The sequence below is a fragment of the Culex pipiens genome, chromosome 2 (genome assembly GCF_016801865.2).
Source record: "Culex pipiens pallens isolate TS chromosome 2, TS_CPP_V2, whole genome shotgun sequence".
In the NCBI taxonomy this organism is placed as follows: domain Eukaryota; kingdom Metazoa; phylum Arthropoda; class Insecta; order Diptera; family Culicidae; genus Culex; species Culex pipiens.
The window spans coordinates 150,329,414-150,350,770 of record NC_068938.1 but is presented as its reverse complement, the minus strand read 5'-3'; the positions used below and the strand labels follow the sequence as shown (position 1 = coordinate 150,350,770).

General features: G+C 38.3%; 1 protein-coding gene across 1 annotated transcript in view; it reads left to right on the top strand.

The window, feature by feature from the left end:
• The window catches only part of LOC120421445 (uncharacterized), a 38,378-nt gene that overhangs the window by 11,069 nt on the left and 5,952 nt on the right, over window positions 1-21,357 (top strand). Inside the window, exons 2-7 of the mRNA XM_039584650.2 lie at window positions 7,671-8,160; window positions 8,489-8,603; window positions 8,666-9,249; window positions 9,308-9,535; window positions 15,123-15,645; window positions 15,719-15,840. Coding sequence (XP_039440584.1) covers window positions 7,671-8,160; window positions 8,489-8,603; window positions 8,666-9,249; window positions 9,308-9,535; window positions 15,123-15,645; window positions 15,719-15,840 — 2,062 coding nt within the window. The remainder of the gene's footprint in view (window positions 1-7,670; window positions 8,161-8,488; window positions 8,604-8,665; window positions 9,250-9,307; window positions 9,536-15,122; window positions 15,646-15,718; window positions 15,841-21,357) is intronic.

Below are 21,357 nucleotides of genomic sequence, written 5' to 3'. Positions count from 1 at the left end.
GTCCCACATAGTGGTGACATTTATTTTTCATAATTGAAATTTTTATAAGAAAATAAAGACATTGTTGCATACAACTTCAATATTGTTCTACTGTTTAAAAAAATAGTTTCATTCTATTTAAACTGATACGTGAATAAATCAGAAATCTTTGCGTAGGCTTTTACTTTCTTGCTACTTCTGCCTTTAGGCCGTTCAAAAGCGGACGGAAAAAGAACGTGATGCTCATTTCTGTTTCATTTGAAATGCTGATATTGTCTAATGCCGCCGGATACACATCATGCTGGAAGGTCAAGGCTGAGATTTGTTTAATAAATCAAATTTCTGATTAAATGTTTTGCACAAAACATGATTACAGATTAATATGTTTTAATGGAGACGCGTGGTTCTGCAGGTTTTGTGTGATGTTTTGACTTGACATTTAAATTTGCATGACCAGCACGATGAAAAAGCTCATTACAATGAGCTTTTTTCCCCCAACTCTTTGAACCGAAAGCCCCCCTCAAGCAAACAAAAGGGTGGCCCACGGTAATCTGTCATGAAATCAACAAAAGAATTCCATTGTGACAAATCAGCGCACTTTTTTAAATGCCTTTTGGGCATTTTACTTTGAATGCAGTCGGCGCAATAAAAAAAGAACAAAACGGAATCTGAATGAAAGCCTCGTCACGCTAATAGGATTTTATGGTCCTGTCTGCGGCTGTCTGCTCAAATATAACCGCAAAAGTTGGCCGACATTATTAAGCATCGGGGCATGCAAATGAATCGACAACAGTGAGAAGGATGAAAAATGCCGATGGCGTGACCTGGACTTGTTTGAATTAAGGGAAAGTCCGAAATCGCTTCGCTTCGCTTCGCTAGGAGACGGTGATTTTAGCGGATTGCATGAATTAAGGGAAAGTCCGAAATGCATAAAAAGAATTTGTTCAGTTGTGACTAATCTAAAGCAACGATGGTAATCTCCGGGCTGCATTATTCAATAGCAAATTTACTTTGTTTGAAGCTGATTGATATCTTGACGTGCATTTGCATGACATTTTTTAAACTTTGTGATGAGAAAACTTGTTTCAGCTGCGAGAAAGAAAAAAAACCCAGTTTGCATGCCTCATCGATCAAACGTGAGAATGATGAGCAGAAAAAATGGTTTTATTGATTTCACAGTTTAGAAAGTTTTCTTAGTCAGCAAAGCACGAAGCAAAATCAACAGCACACGTGCAGAATCTATCTGTCTTGCCCACCATACAGAAATCATACGATTGACGTATCAAACATATTGATTAAACTTTTAATGTCAGATCCAACCTTCGATGGAAAATTGAAACGACAATTTCACAATCTCGTGCTTTGTGTTGCATAACAAGCTGGGAAACCCATGCTGATAATGTCATTTACAGTTCCAATGTTACAAAATACAATGTACATGAAGTTGTACTTGGCTATAGGAGTCCTGTCCTGGCAAGCAGGACGATTGCCAAAGCACTGTGTTATCTTGAAATTGTTCCCACAGTTTATGGTTACATAGCATATAGCATGAACTATGGTACCGTTAAGGGGTGGTACACGGGGAAAAAAACTTTTCACTGCCAAGTATCAAGGTTGCTCCCTAAAAAAAAAGGAGGGAATAACAAAACCATTAGCCAACCATACCACCCACCTGCAAACCAAATGGGAAGAGAAAAGGGCGGGTTTGGTAACCTGATGGAGCAGCTGACAAATCGATAATTGCATATAACACCAACGAGAGAGCATCAGGCTTCGGCGGAGGATGGGTGCAAATTGGAGTAATTGAAATCGATGATTGAGAGAAAGCGAACTATCCTTTTGGAATTTAAAAAATGCATGAAATTATTTGGTAAATCAGTCATACACAGATCTATTTAAGGGTGCACAGCAATCAAGGCAGTTGTTGTCTTCTTTTTGCAAAATTATCGAACTTACGGACCCAATCCTGCAAAAATCTGACTGTAAAAATAGTCAAACTTTTTTGTAAATCATTTTGTGTACAGTTCTTTAGGGGATGAAAACAAAATTACAGCAAAAGTTTTCAAAATACTAAAATTTTAGTAACAGTAATCTCGGTGCAAAAGCCCTGGATGATGTGCACCGCTAATGTAAATCAAATTACATAACAAATACATAACTTTTTTTTATTTTGCCAAATATTGCTCACAAATTTGTTAATTGAAGCATCATACAAGCTCCATAGCATTTTGTGGGGTATAACAATGCTTTGTAAACGCCGAAAAAAATGCAAGTTTTAAAGTAATTCTCTAATTTCTAATAGATTTTGTGTTTTTGGCTAATTTGTAGAAATTGTTAAAAAAAGAGATACCCCAAGCAACACACTTTGTCAGATAAACGTATTTCCTAACTGGTTGTATAACCAATCCCCCTCGTTACCACAACTTGTTCTACAACTCCTGTGAACTGGAAAAAGCGCACTTTTTTCTGTTGTATAACTTGCCAAAAAAGATGCAAGTTATCAGAGTAAGTTGTACAAATGTATTTGACAACACTGTGCTATCTAACAAGAGTTTCGACAAAAAAGGGGGCGTGGTTTACGGCTGTGCTGTCAAATCAAAGCGCACACTGGAAAGGTAAGTTAGATTGAAAACAGCTGTCTAACCGTCGACTAACTTACATGTATACAAACGTTTCTTATTAGAATTTCAATCAACGACGAAGCTAATAAAGAAAGTACGCTTGTTTCTGCAAGATTTATTTAAAATAATTTGAAATTGAAATTTAAAAAAAAGAAAAACAATCATGGCGCGCTTGTGATTAGTGGGAAATTCCCTGCATGACGAACTTTTAGATTTTCCTTTTTTGGTGAACTTCCTCTTTCCCAAGATTCGATCCGATGACTTCGACGATTTGTTGTTATCTCCACGGCAGGTCCAGGCGCGCTTCCACATCTCTCCACGGGGCTTCATAGTAAACAAGCTGGCCCAAGCGTCAATAAGAAGGCTGCTGTCTGTTTTGATAGCCAAAGAACTGAACTCCAACGAAGGCTGTCATTGAAATTGAAGTTATATAAGTTTGTTTCAAGTCAGTTTTTATAACTCCACTATATAACTTTGTTATAACACACCGTTTCAACTGTCATTTCGATTACCGTACCACGGAGTAATATTGAAAATCAGTATGGTTTTGATTTGTTGTTTTCTCTATCATAAACTCAATAAGCTGATAATTTTTATAGCTTTTACCAGCGATATGTTCACAAATTAATCAGTCAACAATCAAAACTATTGCAATCTTCAAAAAATAAACATTATTGAAACTCTAAATTCCTCATGTACAAATTTACACCACCTAACAACACGCAATGTCAAGTTGAATATGTATGTTGAGCATCAGTCATATAATCTATTCTCCGATAACATTTGTGTAACAAAGCGAGAAAACCTAAGGTTATTTATAGAATGGTTGGCCGCGCCCATTTTTCAGCAGATGCCGTCACATGACAATGTTAGATAAGCAGTGAAACAAACAGTGCAATATTGTTTTTATTCAACAAACTGTTTTCGAGTAAACACTGCAGATGCGGGAACAGCATCTTGGCATATCAGCACTTTGACGTTCAATTACAGCTCATAAAAAGTGTTTTCAAGTGAAATAAAGTGATAAATAGCTCAATAGGAAGTGAGCAAGCAAGTTTCCATCAAAAGTGTTCCAAAATAAATTGTTTAAATAGTGGAAATAAGCAAATTGGATGGAGTTAGGAGCAAGTGCTTACCCTCCCAAACATGTGAAAATATTCCCTATGTTGTGTGTTAAAGTTGGAAAAGAGTGAAGTTGACTGTGTTGTAACACCTGTGTGGCACAAATCTCAAGAGTTACATAAGACAGGTAAACAAGTAGTGAAACAAACTGTTATTTAACTAACGTTGAATTTTTTTCTCGTATGTTAATCCAAAACAGCTGTTATAACTATTATTCAACAGACGACAAGTTATGAGTGCTACTTGGTACCCTACAAGAATATCAATTATCATTCAACTTTATAACACAATGAATTTAATTGCGCTCATAGCATTTTTTAATACGATTACAAATTTAAAACTTGAAAAAAAATTGCCATGGATTGAAAAAAAAGTATGCAATTTCTTTAAAAGATTAATGATTGGTGAATCACATATGGTGATGATGCTTCAGCTTCTGAAATAAAAACAAAAAGTTATAATGATGATTTTCGACTACCGTCAGTGGAGGTGACTATTGGTCAAAAAATGATACACCTCTCATAATTTCTTAATAACAAAAACAATTTAAATAACATCGAAAATCTTTCAACGTAGAATTGTTCTTAAATAGTAGCCTGTCCCATTTTGAGGTCATGTCGAGGAATTTCAGGTGCTCACTTCTTAAATGATAGATTATGATGTTAGGAACAATGTTTTCTTAGACAAGAAAAAATAATAAAATACTTTCTCGCACCCCCTAGTCGATTTACTGAAAAAAGTCACTTTTTTGAACAAATTTTCTAAAATCGCTTGGAATCAATACGAAAACTGTTTCGATCAGGTGTGTATTATCTTCAAACGATAGGTTTTTGTCCATAGATTAAGATGCACTATCAATATTGGACCAAAATTTAAGTTTTTGGACTCTCCCAGGCGGATTTGTGTCGAAAAAATCGCATTTTTTTGAAACTTTTTTCAGAAATGTTCATTTCATTTAGGGTAGCTTATTTTTCCCAGTGAAACCAATACATGCTGCTTGTAGGAAATTTCATGGCGAACATTTTTCCCTCTGAGAAAATGCAATTTTGACACTCCAGAGCCGAGATATTTGAGTTTTAGTGAGGAAAAAAGCGCCAATTTTCAAAATTTCTCAGAATTCAGAAGCAAGGACTACCGATGTAGCAAGCATATGTCTCAAAGGTCAGGGTATGCTTTTTTATAGTAATTTTGGCCGCTGAATCCGAATCTGAAATCAAATTTTGTGTAAACAGTGATGTTTTGGAGCTACACCCTTTTGGAATGTTATTTGCGTGTTTAAGAGGCAGTTTTTGTAAATATTGCTCGGTTTGTTCTAGAGGTCGTATCGAGGTGCTCCGACTTGGATGAAACTTTCAGCGTTTGTTTGTCTATGCATGAGATGAGCTCATGCCAAATATGAGCCCTCGACGACAAAGGGAAGTGAGGTAAAACGGGCATTGAAGTTTGAATTTTCCAAGGATTTCGCATATGACAAAATTGAGACTAAAAAGTGCCGCTATGGATACTACAGGACAATAACTAACGTTGTAAAATGTTTGTTATAGAAAAATCGAAAAACTATGAGAAAAACTGCGATTGGCCAAAAAGTTATAACCGTAGGCTTATAGTCCATGAAATTCCCTAACTTTTGAACTAAAGCAGTATGGGTGTTGGAGGCTGTTGCAAAAAGATATTGAGGTTTAAAAAAAAACAATTTTTAACAGTAATTTGCAAAAGCTATGAGAAAAAGTTAAACCAATCCTGGATGTCTATGGCTCATTTTGAAGTGCTTCAAAAGACCTTTCGAATGCATCTAAGAGAGTTGGAATTGATGAAGTTTTACTAAAATGCGAGCAATTTTAAGATTTATTATGTTTTTTGGACCTCAAACTTCAATGCCCGTTTTACCTCACTTCCCTTTGTCGTCGAGGGCTCATATTTGGCATGAGCTCATCTCATGCATAGACAAACAAACGCTGAAAGTTTCATCCAAGTCGGAGCACCTCGATACGACCTCTAGAACAAACCGAGCAATATTTACAAAAACTGCCTCTTAAACACGCAAATAACATTCCAAAAGGGTGTAGCTCCAAAACATCACTGTTTACACAAAATTTGATTTCAGATTCGGATTCAGCGGCCAAAATTACTATAAAAAAGCATACCCTGACCTTTGAGACATATGCTTGCTACATCGGTAGTCCTTGCTTCTGAATTCTGAGAAATTTTGAAAATTGGCGCTTTTTTCCTCACTAAAACTCAAATATCTCGGCTCTGGAGTGTCAAAATTGCATTTTCTCAGAGGGAAAAATGTTCGCCATGAAATTTCCTACAAGCAGCATATATTGGTTTCACTGGGAAAAATAAGCTACCCTAAATGAAATGAACATTTCTGAAAAAAGTTTCAAAAAAATGCGATTTTTTCGACACAAATCCGCCTGGGAGAGTCCAAAAACTTAAATTTTGGTCCAATATTGATAGTGCATCTTAATCTATGGACAAAAACCTATCGTTTGAAGATAATACACACCTGATCGAAACAGTTTTCGTATTGATTCCAAGCGATTTTAGAAAATTTGTTCAAAAAAGTGACTTTTTTCAGTAAATCGACTAGGGGGTGCGAGAAAGTATTTTATTATTTTTTCTTGTCTAAGAAAACATTGTTCCTAACATCATAATCTATCATTTAAGAAGTGAGCACCTGAAATTCCTCGACATGACCTCAAAATGGGACAGGCTATTAAATAGTTAACTAACATTTTCCCAAAATATGATGGAATCGAACTCGAATTTCAAACATATGGGTACTTTTCGAGCTGTTTCAGCAGGTAATTTTTGGCCAAAAACGTACCTAAATTTTGACCGAATTTAGTTTCATTGAGAAGAACCTGAGAAATGGTAAAATCCGTAAAAAGAATCTTTTACCTTATCTCACCCCTAGACCCAATGCATTCAAACTTTAAATGCTATTATATATACCAAAACATGCGCAAGGATCTGGCCTAAACGACAATGATGTTGAAAATAAACGCTTCAGTGGCCGAAGGGCAAAAAAGTTTTTGAAAAAAATATTTGCGGGTCTATTTTATAAAAAGAACTATTTGCTGTGAAATCAGCAGATTTCATGAAATATTAATCAGCCATTCCATGTCAAATCAGTAGGATCCAGATCAAAATAATTAAAACTTTTTTTTTGTTTGGTGATTAGGGTGGTACTATCCGAAATAGGGTGGTTCAAAAATTGGTCTTTTTGAGATTTTTGCGAAAAAAATATTTTTCAACTGATCGTATCTCCGGACCGGTTGAACCAATTTGGACTTTTAACGAAAAGTACTAAGACATTAAACAAAAATAGCTGAATACGCTTACAGATCATTAGAAAATCTCATTTGTTGATTTCAAGCTTTCGGGACCAGCTCAAAATAATTTTCTACAATTTTTCAGAGTGTTTATCGTTACTATTCAAAAAAAAATTATCAAAAAAATTATATGGAACGTAACACGTCCTCCGACCCAACAAGATTCTGAGATACGACCGTAAAAAAGATTTCGGTACATCAACCTAACTAAAAGTACCATGCTTCTCCACCAAAATGAGATCCCAGTAAATTTTGATGGAAACGCACAGTTCTTAATGTTAATTTAATGTACTGAACTCCGGATACCGAATTGTTGAAAATCTGTTTCTAGGGAAGGGGTCAGGGGATTGGGTGACTTCGGAAAAGTTGAGGGTTTTAATGAGGATAAAATAGAAAAAAATAGAAATTTATAAGAACTCTGTAAGATCTGAGTTTACTTTCAAAATGAATTTTCAAAATGAAATCTGATAAATTGTCAATGTTTTTTTAAGGATGAGAATCTGTGTTTTTTTTTTTTGCTTTTGAATAGCTCTATAATGCTGCAAAACCTTTCAATCGTTTGTCAATTGATTCATGATTTTCCATTTCTTTTCTTTTCTTCTAATCTCAGGCATCGGAGGTCTGTCTCGACAAACCCGACAGGCCACACAGCCTCATCTCGGACGAGCTTGAGATCGCGCCAAAGTACGAGAACAAGTTCCTGCACGCCGTGTATCACCCGTCGATGCCGGACCACTGCCGGGCCCCACTCAACGCGGCCCTGCTGGCCGAGTGCGACAACAGCGGATCGTTGTTCTCGATCCAATCGGCCCCGGTCGGAGGAATCGTCGACGGTGGAGTCCTCGGCGTGGGTGGCTGTGGCATCGGAGCCAACGGAACGCTGCTTACGGCCGGTGGCGGCGGAAACGCTCCGGATGCGTTCCTGGACCGGCAGCAACGGGACTCGTACCCGGGCACGGGAGTTCTCAGCAGTACGCTCATCTGCACTCCGTTGCACACTGCCCAGGGCGCGGGTGGGCTCAAGGACAACAACAACACCCTGTTGCGACCCTCGTCGTTGGCGTTCGACCTTTGCTACCAACCCAGCAAGCCACATGGCAGTAAGTGTTGAATTTTTTGCGTGATATTTATCATTCCCCAGAATAGTTTAAAGTTTGTTTTAAAACTAATTTAATTACTGGGGAGCCATCCATAAACTTAATCTATGTTAGAAATTTCAAAACAATTTCACCAATCATCTAATTCATTGAAGAAACTTTTTGAAGAAGTCCGATTATCCTTTTCGCCTATAAATGCTTTGGAGTCATCTTAAGCAACCATGCGCACCCACGTTTGAAAAAGCAAGGGGTGCCATGGTTGCTTATAAGAGATGGATTATGTTTGTAGAAGTCCCAGCTCTTGTTTTTAACCCACGTTTACCTCCCGCAGTTGAACCGCAACTATCCGCCGAACTGGACGAGGACGATAACGACAATCTTTTGACTGTGTCGAGCTTAACTGCCCGGCCGTTGATCGCCAAGTCACGTGAGATAAGAAGCAAGAGGTATGCACCACTTGACCACGTGGTTGTTTCGGATTCTTGATGATTTGATATTTTGATTTTAGAGAGAAACAACAACTGAAGCGTAAGCTACGGGTTACCACCGAACCGAGCAGCAGAGACGAAGAGGAGGAAGGTCCGCCGGACGGGGGCTACGGATGGGTCATCGTTTTCGGGGCCTTTACGGTGCAGTTTTGGGTGGCGGGACTGGTCAAGTCGTATGGCGTGCTGTTTGTGGAGATAATGGAAAACTTTCCCGACTCGTCGGCCACGACCGCCTCGTGGATTCCGGCCATTTTGTCCGCGCTGTGTTTGGCGCTGGCGCCGGTCTCGAGTGCGCTGTGTCAACGGTTCTCCTGTCGGGTTGTCGTCATCACCGGCGGGGTCTTTTGCAGTCTGGGACTGGCATTGAGCTACTTTGCGACGAGTTTGGTACATTTGCTGTTCACGTTTGGGGTGTTGACGGGGATTGGGGGAGGATTATCCACGACGCCGGGAATCATTATTGTGTCGCAGTACTTTGAGAAGCGACGGGCCCTGGCCAACGGGATCACCATATCCGGGACGGCCGCTGGAAGTTTCATCTTCCCGACGTTGATCGAACGGCTCATCCATTCCTTTGGATTCCATGGAACCATATTGATTCTGGGTGAGTTTGGACAAGGTTGTCCCTTTAAGAAGCAATGCCTGATGAGTTCAAATTTCAGGTGGTTGCATGCTGCACGTTTGCGTCTCCGGCGCCCTGTACCGCCCATGGGACGACTCTGCTCAGAAGAAACCCGCTCAATCCAGAGACACCCGGTTTGACTTTAAGGAGAACCTCGGCCACCTGAGCTCGTCCGAGGATCAGCTGAGCCGTCGCTGTCTGGAAGATCTGTTCCTGGACGATGCGATCCGTGACAAGAACCGCGCCAACACGATCGACAGCAAGCTCGGTAAGTTCGGGAAGTTCCGCAAGCAGAACACTCACTCACCGGAACTCTGTCGGGGTCACCCCTGGGGGTACTCTGAAGGTTCTCCGGTGGTGAATGTCGTGTTCTTACCATCGTTACTGTGTTTGATCCCTGGGTGACTTAATCTCTTGTGAACCTCAAAAAGCAACCATCCAAATGATAGGCGAGATCGATTAGAGAAATTCAATTGGCTTTCAGTTGCAGCACTAAACAAGGTAGAGCTGAACAGTTCTTCAAGGTGTAGGGTCGCGATCGCTTTATTAACTTCAGTTCGATTCGTTCAATTTGCCGTTAGGATTAGCTCTCAGTCAATCTTTTAAGTCTGTGATCAGCTCCTCATCTGCATCGTGCGATTGGTTAGGTTTACTTGGTTCCACGTTAGGCTCTTTAAGTTCCACCAGCTTACACCTAATTTCGAGTTGCGGTACGCACAGTCGGGAATCAATATAGCAGGTTGTGTTCCTCTCCCTTCCGGAAGGAAGCAGGTCCCCCCAAGTCACCCCTCTCACAACAGGTTAGGGATAAAGTTTCGGCCGTTTTCGAGTTAAGTCCAGTACAAAAAAAAACAAATCATTCAAAAATAAAATAAAAACTCATACCAGTAAGGGTGTCCCACCTTTTTCGCTAAAAATAAATTGCTTATAATTTTTTTAGATTTTTTGCAGATCAAATATCTTGGCTGTTCGTAACGACAGTAGATAAAAAAGACACATGAAATCGGTATAAACGATCTGCCGAATGTGCATCGCGTTGCATACAGCTTGCGGGAGATTTGAACCATGTGTGTAACTACCAAATTTTTCTGACTTTGTAATCAATTTATTTTGGTTTTGTTTTATTTTGATTCTTTATCTACTTGCATCAGTTTCATTTCATTTAATTTATTTTTTAATCAGTTCGAAATTTTTAGTAAATACTTGAATAGGTGCAAAAGACTGGAATTGAAAAAGAATTATGGAACCTACAAAATTTGAGATAGACTTCTAGATTTTTAAATATTTGTTGACATACTTGACGGATGCTTCGAAATGTTGGCCCAATTAAGGGGTTACATACATGTAAATCGACAAAAATGTCAGAGGTTGGTGTGAGCACACACTTTATTTTATCTAAAATCTGTTTTCAGGGTATTAAAAAATACATTTTCATCTATTATCAAAACAAATTTGAAGACATTTGGTTGTATCATTGCCGAGATATAGCTATTTGAAGTTGGAAGTTTCAAAAAACGGGTGCCACGATATCTCAACATTGCCACTCGTTAAACCGGTCCTGTGTGCATGACGAAGGCCGATTTTCAAAAAGTTTATTTCAAAAAAAGATAAAAATATTTTTGTGCTTTTCATCTAAAAAATCGTCAGTTTTTGATTTCAGTATTTTTTTAAAAAGCAAAATTTAAAAATCGGGCTTCGTCATGCACACGGAATATGTCTTGGGAGTCGTCACCCCAAATTTCAGCCAATTTGGTCCATCCCATCTAGAGATATCGTGGCACCCGTAAATCAACTCGGTGTTTCGAGAAAAACACTCAGAAAGTTTGACAGTCCGATTTGCGCACGGCAAAATGTTGAGCCTAAAATCGTCTCTAACTCAGTTTAATCATGGAATATCTTCATGAATGTTTCAGAAGTGATTGAAAATCATCTTTTTAGTGGTTTCAATAAATTTTCTGTAATATGAAATTTTGTGATTTTCTACATGTACCCCTTAATGTTACTGAATGCTAGCCGATCCTTGGTTTTGAAAGAGAGTCTCATCGGTATCTGGCTCTACCCATACTGGAAGCACAGCTCAGCAACCTCAAGTTGTTATATGGATTTTACCCCAATCGGCCACTTACGAGGCGGAATCGTTACCACTAGGCTCGGCTCGTATGGTTCTGAATTCTTGAAATCCTAGCAAATTGTTAAACGACAAATCTAGAGTTCTTTTTTAGAATAGGTCCTATAAACATATGAAACACAATAGCTTATAGGTCCTTTTAAAAAAAACTCTAGATATAGATTGTTTTGCTGTTAACAGCTTGTTCGAGACCTAAAGAACCGTTCAGTAAAATTTTAGTCCAAATTTGAGCTACCGTCATTAGGGGTGACATTGGGTCTGGGAGTTGAAATTGGGTAAAACTAATTTCAGCATTTTTGTACACAGAAAAAAAAATCATGGTAATATTACATCTGGGAAGGGGTACATCTTTTATGTCAGAAAAAAGGAGTAATTTGACCTCTAGAAATGTGTAATTTTACCACTTTTCTGGTGTAATGTCAATTTTTCAGTCTAAATTGAGGTAAAATTACATCATAAAAGAGGTAATATTCAACCTTCCAAAATTACAGCTTCCAAATTTACATTATTTTTTTCTGTGTATGCTCTCTACCCCCAGACCCAATGCCACCCCTGATGACGGTATTCATAAGCTAAAACTATTGCCCGAGTTTCGAATCAGTCTTTATTTGTTTCCGGGACAACACAACAAGTTATTTCAATGTTAAAGTTCTGATAAAAAAACCATTTTACATGCATTCTCTTAAAGTTGTCTGTTTATAGTAGGGGAGAGTGGGGAGACTTGATCCCCTTTTTTTGTATCGCCTATAACTCTGTCGATTTCTCACAAAACTATGAACTTTTTGCATGAATTGAAAGCTTAAACATTCAACTATGTTTGGCTGATAAGGGTGTTTCATCAGATAAACTCTTCGAATCATGCCAAGCGTTTTAAAAAAATATTTTAAACCAGCATTTTCAAAATGTTGGGGGTAATTTGATCCCCCTTTCAACATTTTGAAGAAATCTTAAGCAAAATGTTTCTTATTCATCCAAACTTTTAATTTTCTATAAGTAACAGCAATTTCACATTAAACCTGTACGTTTGTGTTCAATATATAACAAGTGTAGCATGCGAAATATGTAAAAACTTAAAATTTTCTTTTTTAGACCAAAATTGAGCATGTTTACAAAAGCTGGTAATTTTTGTTTACAAAACTTTTGAAAAATGGTTCAAACTGCAGTAAGTTATGTACAACTATACTAAAGGAAACTATGTACGAAAATCCAGCCCAATTATTTCATTTTGAGGCTGATTCCAGTGACTGTAAAAATGCAGGGATCAAGTCTCCCTAAACGAACTTTTTTAAACAATTGATTGTTAAAATAGTATGACGATAAATTTAACGTCAAATGCACAAGGGTTTTGAAGTTGATATGTTTATCAAACAATTCATGTATAAAAAATATTTTTTGAATAATTTTTGAGTGTTTTCTATACTTATCAAACCAATGAAAAAAGATCTCTTGGAAGTTTTTTGCAGCACTTTTTAGAAAAATGTGTGTAAATTAATCTAAACATTTTTTATTTTTTTTTCTTTGTTTTCTACAATGAGTTTTAGTCAATTTCGCACAACTTTCTAGAACAAAGCTAATTGTTTTACCCACATGCTGACGAGATACAGGCTTGGGATCAAGGGTCCCCGGGGATCAAGTCTCCCCACTCTCCCCTACATATGATATTTGTACAATTTCAACTCACTACAAGCTTTTTGTCAGATATTACAAAAATATACGCTACTAAAGTGTCCGGATCCAAATCATGACGTTATGTCGGGGAATTCAAACCCATTTTCTGATTTATTTAATATTATCGTAAACATTTCATGATAATTTGCTTCAAGAAGATTAAAGTTTGGAATTACAGCCACTGAGAGAAAAAGTGAGGGGGAGTCGAGATGGATCTTCTACGGTCTTAGACGTCAATAGACAGAGCAAAGAAATAAAAATTGAGGGGTTAAAATAAGGGTTTCCTTTGAATGCCATCGTATTAAATTATCTTAGCACTTAATTAAAAATAATTTTCGCGAAAATCCCTAACAAAAAAAAAGAAAATAACTTTTAAAAATTCCAGCTACGGAAAATTGTATGCAACCGATTCAGAATATCTGCAAATCTGGCATCCCTGCTTTTAGTGTTTTGTTCGAAAATATCCTTTAAATAACGGGCACCAAAACCAAAAGGTTAAAGTTACGGCAAATGAACGAATACCACCAACTATATACAATAAAAATTATTTCCTGGAAAATTGAGTATGGATCGTATTATTTTGTAAGTGATGTAAGGATATGTTACTTTTTTAACTAAGGCCGTTGCAAATATATTTGAAGTTTATGTCCCTCGACTCTGACCAAAGTCGAGGAAGGGCAAAAAAATAAAAAAGTATAAAAATTTAAATTACGAGCCATGGTTTCAACATTTCAATGAAAAACGTGATTTAAAATGCATTATACACCTGTCCAGTTGTTTTGCCATCATAAGTTTCCAAAATATCGAAGTATTAATGAATTTTTTTTTTGCGAATAATACAATTTTTGCTGTGCTGTACTTTGTAATTTCATAAAAATTCTAAACATTTTCAAACAAGCCCAAACATGCTAAATATGATTATCAATGCAGAAAATGCATTTAAGACTGTTTCCTGTTCATTAGACTTCTGTTTTCATGGAAATTTGATAGTTTTTTGGAAAAAAAAATTTTTTTTTGGCCCCTGATTTTTCAGACCAATTTTGAAGGGACGGGGGGGGAGGGGGGGGTGACAAAAACTTTGATAAATATTTGCAACGGCCTAACTTGTATTTAATTAAATCAGGTTTAAACTGTTTAAAACGGGTTAATATTTTGCAGTGGATTGAAGAATAAATTTGAAAATACTAATGAATCTGAACAAACAGGAAAGTAAAACAAAAGTACGCTACCCTTAAAGATGCACTCTTTTTGAAAATATAATTTATATTACGTTTGTAAAACTCGCACATTTGCCAGTTACAATTTTTTCTTAAATTTGTTATGTATTTATTGGCACACACTGGCAAAAATGAGAGTTGCATCACTTAAATCTTGAAATGATGTTAATTTCCAAAACTATCCTTAGTTCTTGTCATTTTACACCCTTAAATGCACAACCATTTCCGTTTCATTTTCCTATTGAGTTCAATATCACCACATGAAATTTATATAATATAAACATTTGCAAGTTTTTCAATCAGTAAAATCGCTGCGAAACGTCGCGTTCCTAAAAAGACCTGATGCCGCGCGAAGCGGGAACCTTCCCCTCGGAATGTCGAACGTCGCCGTTTGCACTCGGTCCGGTATAAGTCACGCGTCATCGTCAAATCTTTAAGTCGGGTTCGTTGGTCCGTTCGACGTTAAGTGTCCGCGACAAAAGGAAAAGATCAGATAAAAATCGTTCCGGGTACAAGTTTTTGGCACGCGCTTAATCTTGGAACACGTGTTCCCAAGGATAGAACAATGCAATTCCTCCTTTGGCCAGGCAATAAAAAAAAATGAACATTTGTCCCGCGAATCTAGTCCCGCCACTTTCAGAAAACGTTACGCGTTATGCGTTTCAACTCTGTAGAGCAAAAACAAACAGAACCAACCAAAACTACCTGAACTCTTGAACTTTGAGCCCAAATGAGCCGATAATCTGACGAATGTTTTGTCCCCTCACCACCCCCCTTATGCTGCTGCTGCTTCCGGTGCGCCCCTTCCCCCTCTCTTTGCCCCAAACATTCCGTTTTTCTAGTGAACGCCATGGACAAAACGCTTCAAGAAAGTGAAGACGAACTGAAAGATATCGTGTCGAACGCGATCTTCCTCAAGCCGATCGCATCGATCAAAAGCTGTAGCATTCTGCACTCGGTTGAAGATCTCAGTACCGATTCGACGTTCGTGTACAGAAACCGTGGCAATGCCAGTGGCAGCGGTTACGATTCCCACCGTGGCAGCCGGATCAACCGGAACCGGTTCCACCCGCAGCAGTCCTCGCTCAAGGAATCGCGGCCGCCGGTCAAGACCGAACCTGCGGAGCAACAGCTGGTGCCGGCCGGCGGTGGCCTTGGACTGCTGGATTTGACCATCGGTGGGGGTGACTTTGGCAGCACTGGAACCATCGAAAACAACGCAAACGGAAGCAACAACTTTTCCTCGCTGTCTCACAACAACAACCGGGGTCTGAGCAAGAGCATGATCATCCCGACGCCCGTGTCCAACATCCTGGACGAGGAGTTTGAGGAGTACGGCAATGGGTTGCTGGCGAAGATTAGCCGGTGAGTATACCGATCACACTTCAGAATTAAAGCCATACTAACATTCCTCCATCTTCTCCCGCTCTCGCTCCAGATACCTGGACATATCACTACTGCAGGACCCAACGTTCATCCTAATGTGCCTGTCGGTAGGGCTGATGTCGGTCGGATGTCCGTACATGCTTTACTACCTGCCGGCGTACGCGATCTCCGCAGGTGAGTGAAGGATTTTGGGGTATGGAAACATGGTCAGAAAGTTTTATTTTTAAGAGCGAGTCCACCTCTACTACCTGAAGCTGAGCATCTGCATCTGGCCAAAATATGACCACTCTAGGTCGATGGAAAGTGGGGCAAATTGGGACACAAAGTTTCAAAAATCGTCAAAAATCTTTAAATGGCTGTAACTAAGAAAATTAAATTTAAAAACTCTAAATGCATTTGAAGGGCTGAAAAATGCAACAAAATGAAGGGTGAAACATCCCAATAGGTTCAACCAGAAGGGAGTTAATGGCATTTTAGTGAAACAATATCTGGAGTTTTTTAAAGGTCCAATAAACTAAATTTCCAGTTTTTGCTTTTTGAGTGTTTTTGGAACCGCCTTGAGTCAGGGCTATTAAAAAACACCCAATAATCAAAAAGGTTGTGATTACCAAAAAAGTGTCCACGTGGTTTGTGGATGGTTCCTTACAAAATTTCCATACAAATTAATAAAAAAAAACATGGACCGACCACACCTTCCCCTCCAACTTCGTTACGCAATTAAAGAATGCTCTCTAAGGCATCCCTTTTGTGAATTTTTAGGGAGTATTTTTTTCTCGGGGCACCCCTTAGATCCCATTTTCTGGTGATAATGTTATCAAATTCGTGTTCCTGAGTCAATTCCCAAATAGAAACTTGCATAAAAATGTTTATTTTCATCCATTTACACCCTTTAAAAAATAAAGTTAAAGAAAATCTTCAATTCACATTTATTGAAAATTATGTTCATTTCCAAAGAAACTGGATGTCATCAGGAAAAAACAGCTTCTTAATTTGTTTTAACTTATTTTTTTGCCTTTCTTACAAAAGAAAGGTTTAAGGTTTGCTTTTGGAAAAACGCTTTTTTCAGAAATCTAAAAAAATTCGTGCACGGCGAGGATTCGTCCAAGGAAAAAATCCTATTACAAAATTGAAGGTTTAGATGCGCTCTTTCGATTGAATTTTCGCCCGAAACCCGGAACTCAAAGTCTGATTTTTGAGAGCTCTTTTTCTGAAATACATGGCCGATGTCTGTATCCGCTCTTAAAAAATTGTGTCTTCCATCACTGGAAAACCGCTCGTAAAATCCACAATTTTTAAAAGCCAGATCTGTAGCCGTGGGGTCGGAGACGAACTTTTTATTTTTCGATTCACAATTTTCGACCAGTAAATGTGGTCAAAGCCATTTTTAGAGGTATTTTTTGGACTATTTTACAGATAACACTATCAAATTTAAAGAATTCAGTTTCAAACAAAAAGCCATTCGAAAACATGCGCCATAAACTGTTTGGGCCCAAAATTTGAAGCTTTTCCAAAATGTATTTCCAGAGATATAGCGATTTTAGTGTTTTTCGTCTTATTTTTACCCTATTTTTTCCTATTAAATTTTTGGATTTATACAAAATCATATACTGAACATCAAATTCAAAGTCCCAGCCCATTCTCTATCGAAAGCTCGTCAAGTCGAAGCTTCAACGCCAGCGCTTTTAAACTTGCGCGTTTTACGCTGCGCGTGAAAGTGTTCTTTCTGGCTTCTCATAATTGATCGACAAAGTGCAATAGCGATACATATTTTTTTAATCATAGACTAACATTATAGACTGAGTACCCTTTATTTTTTTTCTAATAATGTCAATCCAATATGTTTTTCTTAATTAAATTTAAATGTCTTGCGACAAATAATGTACCTGTGAAATAAAAAAAATGGCATTTGAGGTTTAGCCTTAAAAGATTCGAAGCTTTAGGTAAAATTCTCACTGGATGGTATCATTATGTTTTTGAAAAAATAATTGCACCAATATATTTCTCGGAGTTTCATCATTTTGTAAGAAAGGCTCTATTTCACCTCTGGTGATATTAAATCGGGTTTTAAGGGTGAAATGGATGAAAATAAACATTTTTGTGCATGTTTCAATGGAGCACCCGATTCAAGTGGTAGAAATGAAAGTTCTCCCATAAGGAATACATTGTAGAAAAAAGTCAAAACTGCTCGAATGGAAGCGCTCCATTGTGAAATTGACTCAGGAACACGAATTTTACTTGACTTGACCAGAAAATTATTGTTCACAACGATAAAGAATATTTTTCTGAGTACAATGACGCTAGGGATTTGAAATCGATTTTTAACATTCCAACGCCCAAGGCTCCAAAAAAGTTGGAACGGTAACTTCAACTCGCTGGTTCTCGGGCCTATCTCAACCAATCAAGATGATTCTTCTCTCCAGTGAATTGTTAGGATGGACTTTTTTTTCGAGTGTAAAAAAAATCGCCAAAAATTCCGCGGAGGCAGTCGTTTTAAAAAAAGTGGAACGATGTTTTCTGTCGCAGTAATTACAGATTAGATCAAATTGAGTTCTGCGAAGTTCTAGGATCATCTAGACATCCTAACAAATCACTGGAAACAAGAATCGTCCCGATTGGTTGAGTAATGCCCGAGAACCAGCGAGTTGAAGTTACCGTTCCACCTTTTTTGGGAGGCTTGGGCGTCCGTGTAAGTTGGACATGCGTTGGGCGTTCCAGTGTTAAATCAATTTTGAAAAAAAATATGTTTGCGGCCCTTCTTGACAGGAAAGGACAGCTCGTTCCAAGGGGACCAAAGTTGATCCATCGAAAAAAAATTGTCTTGTCAATTAATTTTTCTGCATTACAATTGACAAGGGCTCGGTTGTTCAAAATAACGGTTGAATCCGATTGATGCAAACGATCTTTAGGGCGGGGCTTGTCGATTCAAGCTGAGGTACCTCGCGCATGGCTAGCCTGCGTAGAAATGGGTCACCGAAGCTCGGCAGAGCTAACACCGTCCAAATGCCTATACGAGTTATTTGCATGTATAGAATACAAAATCTAAAATACATAAAAAACAACTCAATTTGTAAGAAGCGACCGCGTGGTCCCGTTTTAAGTCGAACTATCCATTTGCCACATCGATTTCTCCGGGACGCTGCAACGGAGTGAGAAAAAGCGCAATTTCGACCCTTTATGTCTTCATGCAAAATGATTTAGTCATGTTTTAGTTATAATAAACATTTCTAATTGTTATTCCAGCTGTGATTGACGATTGGAACAATAAAACAACGAATAAATAATTAAAATGGAGAATATGTCATATATTTCTGAAAACAAATATGTTTTGGTAAGGGCGATGCAAATATTTAAATAAAATTTTTGTCCCTCAACTCTGGTCGTGGTCAAGAAGGAAGCTGAAAAATATGAAAATTTACATTTTAAGCCAGAATTTCAAAATCTCAATTAAATGTTTAATGGAAAAAGCATTGCAAATGCAATGTTTTAAAAAGAGTAAGATTTAACGAAAAAACTAACTTAATCCACCTGTGTGGTTGATGCCTTCCTCACTTTTTACCAACAATGGGCAATATGAGTGGTTTGGACACACATTTCAGCTACTTTTTTAGGTCCAGAAAAATAAGTACACAGATATAACTTAACTTGTCATAACTCGAGACAGGGTTGCCAGATTTTCTATTATGTGGACTCGTTGGAAATGTCTCTTGATTACCTAACCAACGATGGGTCGGATGATGGTTCCGGACATCGTTTACATACATTTAAGTAAGATCTGGCTTCAAAAAAGTACATAAATATCACTTAAGTGGTCATAACTCGAGACAGGGTTGCCAGATCTTCGATGTTGTGGACTCGTTGGAAAGGGCTCTTGATAACCTAACCAATGATGGGTCGGATGATGGTTCCGGACATCGTTTACATGCATTTAAGTGAGATCCGGCTTCAAAAAAGTACATAAATATCACTTAAGTGGTCATAACTCGAGACAGGGTTGCCAGATCTTCGATGTGTTGGACTCGTTGGAAAGGGCTCTTGATTACCTAACCAACGATGGGTCGGATGATGGATCCGGACATCGTTTACATACATTTAAGTGAGATCCGGCTTCAAAAAAGTACATAAATATCACTTAAGTGGTCATATCTCGAGACAGGGTTGCCAGATTTTCAATTATGTGGACTCGTTGGAAAGGTCTCTTGATTACCTAACCAACGATGGGTCGGATGATGGATCCACTACTAACCCTTCCAAACCTATCTCACCTTCAACCCCGCCCTACCCACCCACCCAACCTATTACCACCCACTCTCCCTTTAATCCCTCACAACCCCATAATATTCCACTAATTCCCTTACAATACCAACCCACCCCCCTCATTTAATTCATCATTCACCTTCCACTAAACCATCCAAAACCTATCTCACCTTCAACCCCCCCTACCCACCACACACCAACCTATTACCACCCACTCTCCTTTAATCCCTCACAACCAAAATATTCCACTAATTCCCTTACAAAATCACCCCACCCCCCTCATTTACTTCATCATTAACTTCCCACTAAACCCACCCAAACCTATCTCACCTTCAACCCCCCCTACCACCCACACCCACCTATTACACCACTCTCCCTTTAATCCTCAAACCCATAATATTTCACCTAATTCCCTTACAAACTCAACCCACCCCCCCTCATTTACTTCATCATTCACTTCCCACTAAACCCACCCAAACCTATCTCACTTCAACCCCCCCTACCCACCCACACCAAACCTATTACCACACCACTCTCCTTTAATCCCTCAACAACCCAAAAATACTAATAATTCCCTTACACAATCAACACCCCCCCCTCATTTACTTTATGATGGTTCCGGACATCGTTTACATGCATTTAAGTGAGATCCGGCTTCAAAAAAGTACATAAATATCACTTAAGTGGTCATAACTCGAGACAGGGTTGCCAGATCTTCGATGTTGTGGACTCGTTGGAAAGGTCTCTTGATTACCTAACCAACGATGGGTCGGATGATGGATCCGGACATCGTTTACATGCATATAATTGAGATCCGGATATATGTGAAAACACATTTTTATACATAACTTTTGAACTACTTATCGAAACTTCAAACAATTCAATAGCGATGTATGGGACCCTAAACCAAGTCGAATGCAACTGGTTCGATCAAAATCGGTTCAGCCAGTGCTGAGAAAACTTGGCAAGATTTTTGAACACATACATACATACACACACACACACATACACACACACACACACATACACACACACACACACACACATACACACACACAGACATTTGTTCAGTTTTCGATTCTGAGTCGATATGTATATATGAAGGTGGGTCTTCGAGCTTTTAATAAAAAGTTCATTTTTAGAGCAGGATTATAGCCTTACCTCAGTGAGGAAGGCAAAAAAGGTATCGAGACATTAAAAGTCTGTGTGCGTGCAACATGGAGTTAATCTTTTCGAAGTGCCTTGGAAAACTTCACAGCAACTTTACAGAAAGCTTAACTCCATGTTGCAGATTTAACAGCTCGATAGACAAGTAATGTGGTACTGTACTTCAAAAATTGACTGAAATTCAAATGATTTTTAATAGACCCATTTGAAATTTATTTGAGCTGGTTGCACTTCAAATCAAATCAAATTACTCGCGTTCTCAATTGCGAG